The sequence below is a fragment of the Myiozetetes cayanensis genome, unplaced genomic scaffold (genome assembly GCF_022539395.1).
Source record: "Myiozetetes cayanensis isolate MyiCay16 unplaced genomic scaffold, myiCay2020 scf6-25, whole genome shotgun sequence".
NCBI lineage: Eukaryota > Metazoa > Chordata > Aves > Passeriformes > Tyrannidae > Myiozetetes > Myiozetetes cayanensis.
This window is the reverse complement of record NW_026087853.1, coordinates 33,115,758-33,131,698: the sequence shown is the minus strand read 5'-3', so window position 1 is coordinate 33,131,698 and position 15,941 is coordinate 33,115,758. Positions and strand designations below refer to the sequence as shown.

The 15,941-nt window shown below is 41.9% G+C and overlaps 1 protein-coding gene across 6 annotated transcripts in view; it reads right to left on the bottom strand.

Annotated features, from left to right (window-relative positions):
• SUSD6 (sushi domain containing 6) overlaps positions 1–15,941 on the bottom strand; it is a 100,221-nt gene that overhangs the window by 34,639 nt on the left and 49,641 nt on the right. For 5 of the 6 annotated variants that reach the window (XM_050335081.1, XM_050335082.1, XM_050335083.1 and 2 more), the window contains 2 exons: positions 15,564–15,752; positions 11,040–11,069 (listed from right to left, as the gene is read on the bottom strand). In XM_050335081.1, coding sequence (XP_050191038.1) covers positions 11,040–11,069; positions 15,564–15,684 — 151 coding nt within the window. In that variant the 5' untranslated portion in view covers positions 15,685–15,752. The remainder of the gene's footprint in view (positions 1–11,039; positions 11,070–15,563; positions 15,753–15,941) is intronic. The other variant, XM_050335086.1, reaches the window with a different exon arrangement.

The window sequence follows — 15,941 nt, the reverse complement described above, 5'->3', positions numbered from 1 at the left end:
TAATGTGAAGCTCTCTTGTACTGCTGGTAGACTTTTAGTACTGATAGTTAGTCTCGTCTGGGGGTATATACCCATGAAGAGAAAAAGGCATATGGTACTACCTTGCCTTCCTGAAACAACTCAGAACAGGCTGCCAACACTGCAATTTTCTTAACTGAATGGATTTGAGTCTTCTTCCAGAAGTTCCCTCAATCTGCTTACAGTCAAGTAACCTTTTGAAAAAACCAGCTTCAGTGTCTCTTCATGGATATCCAGATGTTACTCAGTTGTTCTGTTACTCAGAGTTATCTCATGTTACTTAGTTTTCATGGGAACTTTGCAGCTCTCCTTCAGTAATATTTTGCTTATAAATTTAAGCAGCAGAATACTGAATCCCTCTTTCAAATTGTAAACACATTAAGAAAAATTTTCAGCAGTGTTTGCATGACTTGAAACATCCTCTCCCAACTGATTACCAGTGGAACACAAGCACTTTAGAAAATTTCATTTGATGGTAAATGCACCCGACATCAGAGCCATCCCACCAGATACCTTCCTAATTTAAAGATGCAGTGCTATTTTTCTTCACTATTCACTTGCTTAGCTGCTATATCATTTTATAAGGACTTGTTCAACTAACAATTTAGTGGAATCTAAACTGTACCATTTAGAAGTGAGGAATTTCTGACACAAAGTTTTATTATAGAAAGATCCTTATCTGGCATTCTGCCCCATCTCCTTTCTCCCACCTCATGCACTCTTGCTGCTTGTTATACAGAATCCTATTATTATTCTGTGCAGCTATTTCCTTTCCATATTTGTCTCTATTTTATGCTGACAGGAACAAAAGAAAGAACAACTTTATTATAAGGATCTATTTGAAAGTCAGTATCTCACTTGCTTCCCCGCACTTAGAATTGCATCTTATTGCCCTGGTTTCTCCCCTCTCAATACATCAAAGGCATATTAATTCAGTTCTCAACATGGCACTTGCAATGAGGGATATAGCAGTTAAGGTCTTATGTCTCCAATTATTTTTACTGAATTGCCTCTTCTTCTAAAATTTGCAGTCTTGTTAAAAGTACATTTGAAAAAAAGCCACAAGTTTGCTACTAGCTATTTCCAAGTAATTAAATTCATTAATCCAAACAGGGACCAAGGGAAATAAAACTACTTTCTCCTTCAAGCTTTTTCCCCTCCTCTTACACCATAATAATTATAAATGCTCTTAACCCACTAAATATTACGACCAGCAGTTATTAATTCTGATTTTTGCTGTCCTTACCTTTCTCTTGCAAGCCTTAAAACAGTAATAGCCCTGAAACTGGAAAGAATGAAAGAGGGTTCCACCCATAGTAAATATAAAACTTGATCAGCTCCTCAAAAACCAGGCTGTTTGTTTTTTCCTGCATTTTTAGTTCTTAGATTTTTAGTTCACAGCATTCAGATTTACAGTTTTACTTTTTCTCTAGCGTGCTTCTATGATAATACTGAATATTTCATTTCTACCATCGCCACTAGAAAAAGTGTTTTGAAAAGAAGATGCAGAAACCCGCGCATCCCAAAACCAGTCACACACAGATGCACAGTAGCTAAGTTTAACTGCAAATTCAAAAGCCCGTGCAACTAGAGCTGGTTGCACAGCAACTTGGTGACTAACTTCCTAAGGAGACAGCTGGCAGATTTGCATAGCTGTGTCTGCTGATGCATTTGCAGGGACAGAAAAAAGGAGTGACTGCAGTAACTTGAGGCTCTGTCACTCTGTGCTTTCTGTCCAGCACAGGGCACTCAGATGTCCCACCTTCACTAAGTGCATGTTCAGTTGAACATCTAATGTTTAAGATACTCCATCCTTGTTGTAGTTTATAGACAGATGTCTGCTCTACAGAAATAAGCAGATTAGAACAGGCCTGGATACTGGCAGAGTTAGAAATGTACTCAATGAGCAGGTACACACCTTGTCAACAGCCACAACACTCATGAAAGGAGTTGTGTATTAACACAGTGAAGTTAAGTGTCTCCCTTTCTCAGCACACCAAATACCCTGTACTGTGTTTACAGAGTAAGCTACTTTTGCTCCTCCCTGATGCCCAGTGGGACAGATTATCTATGGCTCAGGCTGCAACTATAGCAGTTTTTCCAGCCAGGCTCTGCCTGTTTGTCCCCGTGCAAGAGCTGTGAGTCACCAGAAAAGGCCCAGCTCCCAGCAGCACCCAGAGCAAGGGACATCTACGACTCCATCAGCACTGCTTTGCAGAACCACTTGGGGAGCTATGTCCTATGTGAGCATGCAAGAGAAATCCTCCTAGGCACACACAAAGATTAAGGCCTGTGAACACTCCAATCTACACATATAGTAACGTCTCCTCAAAACACACCTTTCCCTTCCTATTCAATACTACAATACACACAGCACTAGCAGTACCACTGTAGACACGGCTCCAGGCAACCCACCAGCCACCAGCGTTTTCTGCTGCATACCCTCTAACTCTGCTCAGTCAAGTCAAGGGGCTCCTGTTACGGACACTGTGGGTCAGTTAATAATTTTATGGCCCATACATGGTTGGAGAGGTTGCACCAAATACTCTTGCCTCTCACTGGTAGGCAAACAAGACAAATCCCTTTGTACTCTTGCCCCCCAGACAACCAATCTGCCTGGCCTGACTTGTCATTTCTACATCTAATGGAACTGGAGAGGAGATAGCAAACATAGGGATTTTCCACTACAGTCCAGTACACCTAAAGCCTTAACACAAGTTTCCAGCACAAGTAGCATCAGAAAGGGAAAGTGAACTTAATGAAAAATGATCAACTGAATCATAATCAGAGGTGAGGGTAATAAAACAGAGTTGCCAGAGTCAGGAGTTAAGTTTCACTACAGAATTTTTGTTGCTAAACAAAACCTTGTAAGAATACAACCATTTTTCCCAAGGAACCACCCTGAAATTCTGTGTCTGGGCACAGAAAGGGTTTTTTGGCACCACAAGAGGTGTGGAAGGCAGATGATGAATAGGATGCATGGGACACTAGACAAACTAGTATAACAACCATACCTCCTTCCTGTAAACATGACTTCAGAATACTTCTCTAGCATACAGCTGTGATCCGAACACAGACCCTTTAACTTTTCCATCAGGAAATTCTCAGGCAGTCACTTCCAATCAGCAAGAAAGAACGCTATCAGTGACAACTTCATATCTGCCAGCCCACATTAAGGCCAATAAACAACTAGTTTCCTCTCAACAACAACAACCCCCTTTTGTCATAGGGTGGATACCTTCACCAACCCTTCAGGATCCACTGCAGGGGGAAAAATAGGCAGAGATAACCAGAAAGCAGCTTTTCAAGTCGAAATACCCTCCCCTCACAACCTGGGGGTTGTGGTAATCCCCTTTTTGAAATGCTAATGTCATTACAACCATAGCACCAGAAGACAAGCGGTGGGGCCTGGAGGGGCCTGGGTGACAGAGCCTCCGCTGTGCCCTTACACAGATGATTTAAACTGGGCCTTTTGTAACCCTCCTCCCCAAAGCTCCCTACCCGGCATCATGCTTGACAGGAGCTGCAGCTGCCATCCAACCCTCCTGAGGAGCAGGGGTGCAAAGATCAACCTGATGAATTCATGCGTGCAGGGCTGGGGCTGGCGGCTGCAGCCCTGTGTTCTCAGAACGAGTATGCCAGGACAAAGATGGGCTCAGAGAAGACTTGAAAAAAGACAAAGCTGTTCTCTTGCTACTGCTAAAAAATAATTGCACAGTAGTAAAAATCATTATAACTAGTCATTAAACTGGGTACAACAGATAGCGGTATAGGAGAGGCACAGCTCAAAGAAACTAATCGAGATAAATACATCTATCCTTAGCACGACAGGAAGCAGCTCAGGAAGGAATTCCTGTCATGGAGAAAGCTACTCCAAAGGGACAGAGAACAGTCAACTTCCTTGGCAAAAGCAACTGGAACTAGCTGCTGTGGGGAGATCAGAGACCAGACCGGGCACCAAAAGTTTCATCCTGCCACCACATGCTATGTAACAACTGACAGATGGTTACCAGAGGGCTTTCATTTTGTTTTCAATTCAGTGTTCAGTTTTCATTACCTCCAATACCAGTCAAGGAATCAACAGGGAAAACCAAGTAATGATTCTGTTGTAAATACTACAGACTTTACTGCAGTAGTGTTTCCTGCAACTTACCATTTCCCAGGGAACCTCCCACTACAAGAAAAAAACGATACCATCAGCACAATGGTTGAGAAGTAAATCAAGCTAAGTTTTACATCAGATGAAATACAGATTAACTGGAAAAGTAAACTACAGACTGAAACATGTGCCGTTCACAAACACTGCTGCACTTACACCAATTCCCATTTCACCATGAGAAGGGGTGAAGCTACTCTAACACCACAGTCAAAGCCAGTCAAAGGAGGTGATTGTCCTGCTGTGCTCTGCACAGGTGTGGCCTCACCTTGAGTACTGTGTGCAGTTTTGGGCACCACAATATAAAGAAGACACCAAGCTATTAGAGAGCATCCAAAGGAGGGCAGCGAGGATGGTGAAGGGTCTGGAAGGGAAGCTTATGAGGAGCAGCTGAGGTCACTCAATCTGTTCAGCCTGGAGAAGACTGAGGGGAGACCTCATGAGGTCACCATCCCCACGAGGGGAAGCATAGGGGCAAGTACCAATCTCTTCACTCTCAGGAGTGACAGGACTTGAGGAAATGGCATAAAGCTGAGTTAGGGGAGATTTAGGTTGTATATCGAGATGTTTTTCACCCAGAGGGTGGTTGGGCACTGGAACAGGCTCCCTGGGGAAGCGATCACAGCACCAAGCCTGTCTGAGTTCAAGAAGTGTTTGGACAATGCTCTCAGGCACATGGTGTGACTCTTGGGGTGTCCTGTGCAGGGCTAAGAGTTGATCTCAATGATCTTGACAGGTCCCTCCCAACTCAGCATATTCTACAATTCCATGAAATAATATATAAGAGCCCCAAATCCCTCTGCCAGAAAAGAAACCTTAAAAGTTCAGTCATTCCACTTCTGCTTTGGTGTTAGAACTCCTACCTATAGAGAAGCAGCTGCATTTAATGAGGAGGACAGCTGCTACCACCATAGAAAGAAGAAAGGTGACAGACCACTCTGGAAAAAGAGATGTGTTTGATTTCATTTGTGCAGGGTGCACACCAGTAAGCAGCTTTGAAATGCTGGTTTCAGTGGCAACATTTTAAAAAGAAAATCACAAAAGCCCCAGTTCTGCCGGCACTCTCCCTTGGTGCTACTAGCTAACCAAAGTCAGGAGAAAAATTTCCTCCATCTGAAGCAACTAATTAAGTCAAGAGTTCAGCGGGTGGAAACAGACTTAATGATAAGATGCTTCCCTGCTGTCAGAGGATGTAGAACAGACATTCATTTTCATCCTCTCAAATCTCTCCATGGCAGCTGATGCAGGCAAGCATGAAATACTCCTGACCTGCCACAGACAAGTGGCAAGTGGCCAGAGGTATGCAGTAAAATAGTTACAGATTTGCTCACCTTGACTGCAGTCAGAGAATTAATCTTGTCACAATATCCCTAATTAGCAGCTTACATCAGTCCCTTTTTGTTTTACTAACAGCAAGAATCAAGGATGTAAAAAGCAGCCCTACCTGTGTACCACATGACATGCTGCAATGTCCCATTTCCCCCATGCTGTCACACCACTGCCTACCCAAGAACTCAGCTCATACACAGGATCACCTCGTGACTGAAAAGACCTGGTTAAAGTGGAACCAAACGTGACTAAGGCCATACTGACAGAAAAAAGAAAGAAAGAAAAAAAAAAAGAAAAAAGGAAAAAACAAAACACAAAAACAGTGCTCTGAAAAGGCTGAAAAGGTGCTTCAATCCTGAGGAGTCTCCACAGCTGGAGGCATGTGCCAAGAGGCAGAGTGCTAAGAGGGGACAGAACTCACAGGAGCTAACCTCTTTCAGCACAGCACCCACACTGCACTGTGTTTACCCACCAGAGGCATGGCCTAACGCCAGCAGACAGGGACCTGGCCCCCACTGCACACACCTCCTCTCCCACACAGCAGAAGTGCACCAACACTGCATGACTGCCAGTCTTGTCAACTGCCTCTATTTGTTTCATTACTGCTCCAGTGACAAAATTGTACAGGAATCACGTACCAATAGAGAGCTCAGCTCTCCCAGCACTGTGTATCTCCTCCAAGTATTCCAAAAGAGGAGTCTAGCTTACTAAATGCTATGGAAGAAACAGTCACCATCAAGGCTTTAAGTTGACAGTTGTCAACTTAAAGATAACATTCTGAGAAGTAAATGCAAATAAAGAGACAAAGTGGGAAGGCTCAAAGGTCAACCCTACTTTGGGCTAATGGCAATAACATTTGCAGCAAGACTAGTTTGTTGGGAACAGGAAAGTAGCAGAGGACTAAAACAATAAAATTGGAAAAACAAACTTGCCACCTTCATGGATTTCACTAAGACTTGTACTCAAAGGTAAAGTCATCACAGTTTGTGACTATGTTCAGATTTTTCAGCTTAGATATAAAAAATTAATAGTTTCCTCCTTTGAGAGAAAAGTGACAGTTGAACCTAAACACTCATACCATAAAGCTTTTATGTTTTCTTAGTATCTTATAAACTAAGTAAACACCCAAGAAAGTGTTTACAATGAAACCTGAAGATTGTTCTCCAGAAGCATTCAACTGTTACTTTTGCTACGGGAAAGCAAAAGGAGTGACAAAATGGAAGGATTAGCTTTAGGATAATATATAGCATTACAGTTACTTTACACACTTTGCCTGTGCAAAAGAGAAATAAAGATGTGCTGCAGCATAATGTGTGGCTCAGCACAACTCTTACAGTACTGGTCCTTTTCAAGAAGCACATCAGAAGACCTAAAACTTGAACTAATGGAGACAGGTTACACAACAGGGGCATCCCTGGGGCTCTGGGTTTCAAAGAGAGCTCTTCTGAAGATACAAGTGGAGTGGGCCCATAGAAACTGCTGTATCAGTAGCTGTGAGTTTTGTATGACACACCAGAAGCACATTCCTAAAGGCCTCTGCAGCATCAGCTATGTTTCCCAGAGATAAATGTTGGTGGTCCAGAATAAAGGCAACACCAGAATTCCCTAACCCACTCTAACATAATTTCATTCCACACATACAGTGACATACAGACCCCACCACCAGCAAGAAGTGTCGACAAGGGTCAGGCAGCTTTAATAGGCTTATCTTCTTTACTAAAAGGGTTCTCTACAGTGGGTGAAATAGACAAATGCAGGATGGGGAGAAGAGCAAAGTAGCTTTTGACTATAAAACCAAATACAAACTAAGAAAAGCTGAACTTTGAGAAAGTCAGATACTACTCTACACATGGCAGCAATTTCCACTTGAAATTCCTCCCTTTATCTTCCTTCAAACACAGCTGCTATATGGTCTTCCACAGTTTCTCACTCCTCAGACCACCATCCATAACATTAGAGCACTTATAGACAGGCACAGCCAGTGCTCCAGTAACTGGCATCTTCACCCTGTTCTGCTTCTGCCTTCAGATTTCTGCATTGAAGCGTCAGGTCCTGGAAGGAACACACACTTTTTAACCCTCTAGTTCTTAAACTCTCTGTCAGTGTCTCACTAGTCAGCTCTCTAGCATATAGAAAAGCCTCAAACCCTTGATGTTGTAAAGGCATCCTCCTGCATTAAGATACTCTTACCTAACCCTTAAAAAATAAACACACATATACAGATATTTTACCTCCCTCCCAAGGCCATACTATTCTCAACCATTGTAATCTGCTTGTATAACTAAAACACTACTTTCTTTTAGGATTTGCACTTAACCACCAAGCCACTAATTTGCTTTTTAAACCACTGGGATATTTTTCACAACTCCACCCTCCTGTTTTACTGCACTCCTGTCCCTCTCCTCTCCTTCCTAGCATATTATTCTCTACTGATCCTCATTCACCTTCAGTCTATTCTACCATCTTCCTACAAATCTCCATTTGCATCTAGTCCTTTTCTATGCCTACAGAGTCTCCAGAGAAATCCATTTCCTTCAAAATATTATAGTTCTACCTAAAACAGATCAGATAAACTTTATCTGTTGTTTCATCTGCTGAAAAAGCAGAAGGAAAAAAAGTTGCCTAAACAACATAATTGATAAGATCACAAAACAGTTTTATTCTCTTTCTGATGGACAATTTTATGAGTGCCTATGGGTATGCCAGTATATTCTTTATACACCTTGTTAATCTTTCTCAGGACATAAAAAATATTCTTTCTAGCCAGAAAAGCAGCAACAGCCTCTGACTTTCCAGTTATGACCCTGCATATGTCAAGGCTTACCCTGTTCCTTCCCTGTCTGTGACTGCAGCTGAGAACTCGAAACAGCATCCACTAGAGGTGCTTATCTCACTACACAGCAAGGTAATATTTTTCAAACAAGACATATTTCTCACTTTACTGACAAATAAAGTATGTATCTCAAAAGCAGCAGCAGTGTTTGTTTCTGCTCTCCAACAAGAGAGCTTTTTCCCAATTTAATTAAGATGACTGGCTAGACCTAAAATGCTGAGCCCACAGGATTTCAAGATGCTCTTTTGTTACCCTACTGTTCAATTCTTTGGCTTATGCTGCCACTGAAATGCTTCTTACTATGTCAAGGGGATAAACACACCCTCACATTCACAGCATGGCCCTACAGAGAAGGAACACAGGAGGCATCTCCATCTAGATCAGCCATGCCAAGGTACACAAACAATGAGGGACCACCCCCACAACCTCTAGAGACTAGGCAGTCTTCTCAGCACAGGAACTCCAGAAGTTCCTCTCCCCCTTACATAATAAAAAGATCACTGGATTAGGCTGGGCCAAAAGCTCATTTTATTCTTCAACAGTTTAGCAACAAGCCCCCTCTAGCCCAATCCACCTAGCACATCCTATAACTCATCTAAGCAACCCCATACCTAAGGGGTTACTTCAAATCCCTTCAACAACATTTAGAAGCAAGCAATTCAACAGTCCTCTAACTCCAGTAAAACACTTTGCAGAGGTAGAGCCTCAGGAGGATTCCTGTTTGCAGAGGAAGCCGAACACTCCCCAGAGGTTTCCGTTTATTAAAAGGAAAATGTGTTTGTTTTTAGATGCAGATCAGCACAAACAGATAAGCAGATACAACCTCTTGAGACAAAGCCATAATCCTGTCACTGGCTTCCAATTACTCTCACAAAGGCACAAACATTTCTGAGCTTGCTGTTCAAGTGCCTTTAGAATCCTATCTTTACTCCTGACAATCAGCAGCTTGTTATGAGCAGTGTTTTAGCAATCCTCATATAGACGCAGATTGATGAGTTTAACACAGAGCCTTGACAGATTCAGCAACAAAAGCTGAAGACTCAACAGCCTACAGCTTTCCACCTTGCCCTACCACTTGTTTCTTCCTTATCACCCATGTCAGCATGTTGAGGACATATCCACAGCTTTACACACCACACACCAGCCATTCCAGCAGTATTCACCCCAGGCTGAAGTTTGCCACAGTTCCAGAGCAGATTTACTTCTTGCTCTGCCATCGCTACTGCAGAGTCAGTAACAGCTGGCAGCATAAACACCATGCTGCTTGTGGTGCTACAGCTTAACATAAGGGATGAAGAAGCAATGGCAGACATGGGTTAGACAGACGAGAAACATTCCACATATCCTAAAAACACAATGTCTCCATTGCAATGGTAACCAATGTAAGATTCAAAAGAGACAGAAATAGGAAAGGAATTGTCAAATGGCAAAAGGTGATAGCAAGCAAACTTTCTTCTATCCCACTACCAAGACTTTTCCCATGATATGACAAACAAACTCAAACTCTTCCCAAACAACTGGCTCAAGCAGATAAAGAAGAAGGACTCAGTGATAGAAGGAAGCTGCGTAAGAAGATAGAGAAGTCTGCATCTTCACCCTTGCAGGCAGCAGTGAAAGCACACCAGGACGATGATGAGGTAAGAACCTGCACTGTCGTTCACAAGTAATTTCTCTTGAGGAACAAATGCTGTTCAGCACCCCTCCTGCTTCCCTCTACAACAAAGTTCCTACCAGTTTCCATCATTCTCATTCTAAACCAAGAAGCTAGGGTGAATTGGACCAGACAACTCTTGAGGTTTTTCCAGAAACAGCTATTTTCCTGCTAGCAACCATGGCCAAGAATTGAAAGCCCCTTAGTACTATGTGTGTGATCATCTTCTCAGGAGTAAAATTAAGACATTGAATAAAAATTGGTGATTCAGAGTATTCCATCAGCTCTTAACTCTCACTTTCTAAAGAGCAAAATTTCGCAGTTGGTAAAATTTCTCTCCTACACCTTTAAATTCCTCATTATGAATACATTCCCCTCAGACTTTGTTCCCGTATTAGTCTTTTTTTGAGAAGGGAAAGTTCAGACTGAATAGATCAAATTTCAGAGTTTAACAAAGATCTACAGAAAATTTTATATATTTGGTACAGATAAGGAAGCCAAAGAAGCTTCCCAACTCCTTCCAAAGTTGCATTCATCCATAACATGCACACCAGAAAGATTTTAGACTTTTTCTGAACACATGAAACAACAAGCAGGAGTATCCAATGGAAAAGATCAAGATTCATGGCCTGTGATTAGATATTAACTTTTCTTGATTAAAGGAAAAAAATTTTTTGCCTCAGGCTGTCCTGCCTTGTCCTCTCAATACTCTGCTGGCCTCAAAACTCTCACAAGCAGCATCTCTCTCTCCATTTTAATGAAGTATTTATTCTGATTTCTTGTTTTCTTGAGTCATTTGAAGTTACTATAGAAGGCATACGGATCCCTTCAAGCACAGTGAAACAGATGAAGCTGATCTTCCTCTCAAACTGAGGGCAGCCATCTTTCCCAAATACAAGGGTCAAAAATGGCAATGGGACATAAGGATGAATCTTAGCCTATCCAACACAACAAGAATTACAATGGGAACCCTAGCTCACAGGTGCTTATGTTAACCAGTAAAATACCACACTCATTTCTCACAGTACAGCAGTGAATATAAGTTTACTCACATGCAGGTCCTTTGGGTTTTCTAAGCAAATCTAGGATAGACAAAAGAAAAATTCAGGATTATTATTAAGCTATCATGGTTTGAACCAGCAGTTAGTTAAAAAAGCTTTAATTCATCCTTCAGCCACTAGAACTGGTTAAAATTAAACAAGTTATGTGGCTTCTTGAGATCCCTATTACTCCCTTCAAGGCAGTTACTTAAATAACACTGCATGGATCAGTGTGGTAGCAGTGTGAATACTATAACTTGAATAGTCTAATTCTAGACCTGTCTGCATCTGCTTCCTAGCCACCTTTGTGGCCTGGCCATTATTCTGCAGCTCCTTACCATGCTCTTCCATACCCCTCTGTTCTTATTAAGTTCTCCAAAGGGACTGGAAAGAGGAATTGCACCTGAAAATGCTCCCCTTCCCTCCAAGGAGAACACCACACTGCTTTGGGATGACCCTATAATTTCTCAAAACCTACACTTACGTGAAGTATACAGGTTAGAATCAGGATCCCCTGTTCATGCGTGACACCTCCCCACATTTCTGTCTGGCCATCCAATGCTATAGTGTCCTTGTTTTCATGAGCACTGAATTCACCCCTAACTATATTAATGCCTTCCTTCCAGCTGCATAATCAGTGTCAAAGAAAACCTCTGCTTTGCACAGATTCCCAGAGAGTAGGAACAAGTCTGAATCTGCTCAAAGACTGAAGTGCGCTCTAACAAGCTGTTCTAAGCAATGCAAACAAATACCAGCAGTATCCAAGAGCTTCTGTGCAGAATAACCTTGGCACTGAAAAGACCTTACAACAGCAAGCAGCAGATTGCCTGCATTTGCGTCAGAGACAACACACAGGAATGAAGTTGTTTCACTTTATTCAAGCTCAGTTTATGACTTCTATGGCAATCTTAAAAATTAAAGAGCTAGCTTTATACCATTTCACATGCGCAGTCAACAAAAATCAGGCTGTGTCTAAATCTAAATGGACTTAAGATTTACTGAGCCTGCATTACTGTTAATTTTTAAAGGTTAATGTTTAAACTCTCTCCTTTATGGGTATTGATATTTGCTTAATTCAGGATGTTTAATATTTTTACCAACACATTTACTCGCATTTCCCAGGACCAGGTGATGCTATTGTCAATAATGAAAAGCCCAACCTATGTTTTGATAGGTTTCTGACAGAGCTAGTTATGCATCCAAGAAAGATTACACCATTTAGAACATAAATCATAGGAAGCTTTCAGAGTATTTTACAGACTACATGTTAAAATTTAATGAACAACTTAATCTGATCCACTGTCATTCTTCCAAAAATAGCCTGGCCACACATTCATCTCATTGTGAAAGAGATATAAACACAAGGCCTTTGAGAGCGTGGGGATAACCTTAAGGAACAGAAACAGGAGGAGGAAGGGGGGGATTTAAAAAAAAAATAAAAATCACAGCAACAAAGAAAGAATGGAGAAGTGTTATCTGTAGAAATGCAGAGAGAAAGGTTGTCATTGCTCCTCTCCAACACTTAAAAATTCCCCATCTCTATCTACTAAGCATCCTGGCTGTTAGCTACATTCCAGATGAACCCTCAAAGAAAACAGAAGAGACAGACAAAGATCTAAGCCTCAGTATTACTGAAGAGCTTTCCAAGTCTCCTAGCCTTGTAATTCCATTATTTCCCCCAAATAATCTTGGAGAACTTGCCAGATAGGGAAAAAAGGTAAAATGGTGATAAAGCTAAAAAAATATTTCTGAACAACACTCAAATTTCCATAAATTCTCTGCTGGCATGGCTTCACTGTTTGCACATCACCAAGTGCTGCACTTGTTTTGTATTAAAATATGTGCAGCGGTTATTTTTATATTCATGGATATCTTCCCACGAAGAGGGAGCAGTTTCCCCAAATTCTGCAGTGTGCTTAGTGACTAAGCAACTTATCATATTCGTCTCATGGCACTAGAGGATATTAGGATAGATTGCTTGAGACAAAATGTTTAAGAATTTTTCTTAAAAATCCATCCATAAATAAAATCAATTCATTACTAGAGGACAGAGCAGATGCTTGCTGACTGAAAATGAGTCTGCCCTCTGCATTAACCACATGACAAAGAGAACACATTTCTGTCCAAATCATGAATATATCTCTAAGCTTCCTGGAACTCAAGCAAAATTACTGCAATATAATATACCTCATATGGTTTTATACACAAGAACCACAAGCTCTGCTTTCTCACTCAGAGCTGAGCCAGCCATTGTCTCCATGCTTGTATGTCTTTTTACGAGAACATTCTTCAGCTTTTGTAGCAATTGTGAACATGTCACACTGGCCCCACATTCAAGATATTGTATTAAATCTCTTGGCAGTAATGCTTATCTTGCTTCATGTTAACATCGCTTTGCTCTGCTTGCTCTGAATGACTTCGCTATGTAAAGTAATGAAGTGAGGATGGCGAGGTGGCTGGGGGACAAAGATGAGGGAAAGATGATTTTCCAAGCGCCTCAACAGTACTCTTTGTTTCTCCATCTGGCTCTGCGCTCCTCAGCTGACTTGCTCATTAATGTTACTCAAGGCTGGCGTGCTGCTGCAGGTGCAGCTCCCTGGGCCCATGACGCATTGCTGAGCACCCCCGTCCCTCCCAGCATCTGGCAGTTGGGTTGCTACCTCCCAGTCTCAGAAAACCCATATGTGGAAGCACTTCTTAGCAGGCCCTTCCCCAGAATTTTTGACCCTGCATTTCTTGCCCTCTGCTATGATCCTGGCCCCCCCTCCAGTTTCTCACTTCCCCTACAGGAAGTGGTTCATGCCTAGCCACTATAATCCTATTTAGCTGATGATCTGCCTTCATCAGTTCACCACAGCTTGCCTCAGATCCTGAAGCAAAAAGAACAGAGAAAGGGAAACACAATGAAGAACCACTCTTGGGTCTTCTGACATGCTTAACTAGTGCTTTTGTGATGTTACTGGATGCCTCAAAAACGATATTGAAAAGGCTTCCAGTATTGTGGCAGCTTTTCCCTATCCAGCAGCTGCGTGCAGCACATGGTATTTGCATACTGATTACAGACTCAACTGAAGGTGCTGCAGTGTGTAATGGAAGTTTCAGATGGGGAAGGTGCCCATCTCCAGACCCAGGCTGGGAGGCATATCTGATAGGCCTACATCTAAAATGAGGCAGTGACACTATCACCAACAGCAGCAAGGCTAAAAAAAAACAAGGACAAACCAGATACAAAAAGGCCTTGTGCCTTTGCTACTGTCAGTAACTGTTCGTGCCAATTTGTCACTCTCAGGTGTGCCACCCCCACCCTGCATTACCTACAAAACCAAAATCAGACTAGTTAAGACATACAGGTCTGGAATACCTGATTTCAGCAGCCTCTCCCTTCCAACTCAAAGAGCCAGAAGTACTAAAAGGAAATCAACAACTTATCCAGCAGTTTTCAGCACCAGCAGGCTTTTCCATACAAGATCACCTCACCTGTGAGTGCATCTGGCAGCTAGTGTTTATTCTGCTCTACCACACAGAGGCCAATTCAGTCTTCACTGATGCTGAGGAGCGTTGGTCATGCAACCTTTTCAGGTGCCACAGTATGTCAGATAAATAGAACTTTTTAAAGTTATGTCAAGAACTGAGGTTTTCTTTTAAAAAGCAAGCTATTGTTCAGTTATTGTTCCATATTGCAACAGCTGTGGAAGTCAAAACCATGTGCCTTCTTGGGACTAACCTCCTTCAAAGCTCTATGCAAAAGCACACAAAGTTATTCCTTCCATCTCATGCCACCTATGACCAGGCATCTCTCTACAGACAAAGAATAGATCATGGCTGGTCTGAGGCAAAAAAGACATACTTCAGGTAAACAACCACATACTTCATATCACGTACTACCTTCCGAGCATCCGGTATATTTTCTTCTTTCACTCATTTCTAAAAGGCAGATCCCTCATCTCTGATGACATATAATCCCATTCCAGTGCTATTTACACTATTCACAACATTTAACCATCACGGAAACATCAAGAAAGAGGGAAATCTTAATCTGAAAAGAAGAACCAACAGAGGGATGCAGGTAGCAGGTACTGAGCTGTCAGAAGACAGCACACAAGGAAACACTGAACAGATTCACAAGCTGTGCAAAGAGCTGAAGACAGTCTCTGCTTCTATTACTTCACATGAACAGTTGCTATAGGGCACACAGATAACACTGTCTACACTAGAATCTCATTCAACCAAAATATGGTCCATTCTCTTGAGATGGTCCAAGTGCCCCCAGCTGCAGTGAAGGGATGAGAATTGAAGGGGAAAAAAACAGTGGGAATCAAAACTATAGGAAAAATGACAAGCACTTCTTTACTAATATGCAAGACTCGTTCAGTTCAGACACTGCACTCTGCTTAACAAGTGATGGAATTTTTTTCCTGTGAGTACTGAGAGGTGTGTACAAATGCATCAACCATCACTAGCTTTCCCATAACAATATAAGGCCACCCCCATACTTATACACCCCATCCCTGAAGCATATATAGAGGTTTCACTTACCTGTGGCCTCTGCTTCCAAGATAAAGGTACCAAAGATAATTAGCAGACGAAACAATCCATGGTTAGTCAAGGCAAGAGACGATCCTGTGTTGCTCTTTGGTGCTACCATTCCATGGCACATCTTTTACCCACCAAAGTTTCTTTTAAAAAAAAAATCTGAAGGATCTGGTGGATCACGAGCACCTTGGTCTACAAAAAACAAAGACAAGGCAAGAAACAGTAAGTGTTGAGCCAAACACCTACAACCCTGGAGAGGGAAAGGAGAAATTTAGAAACAAAAAGTAATCTTTTACATGTTCTAGCCCTTAGGAATTTTACCAAGTATTCACAGTTCACAAGGTAACATGAGCAGAAAAGGCAATCTTCTACACAGGAAAT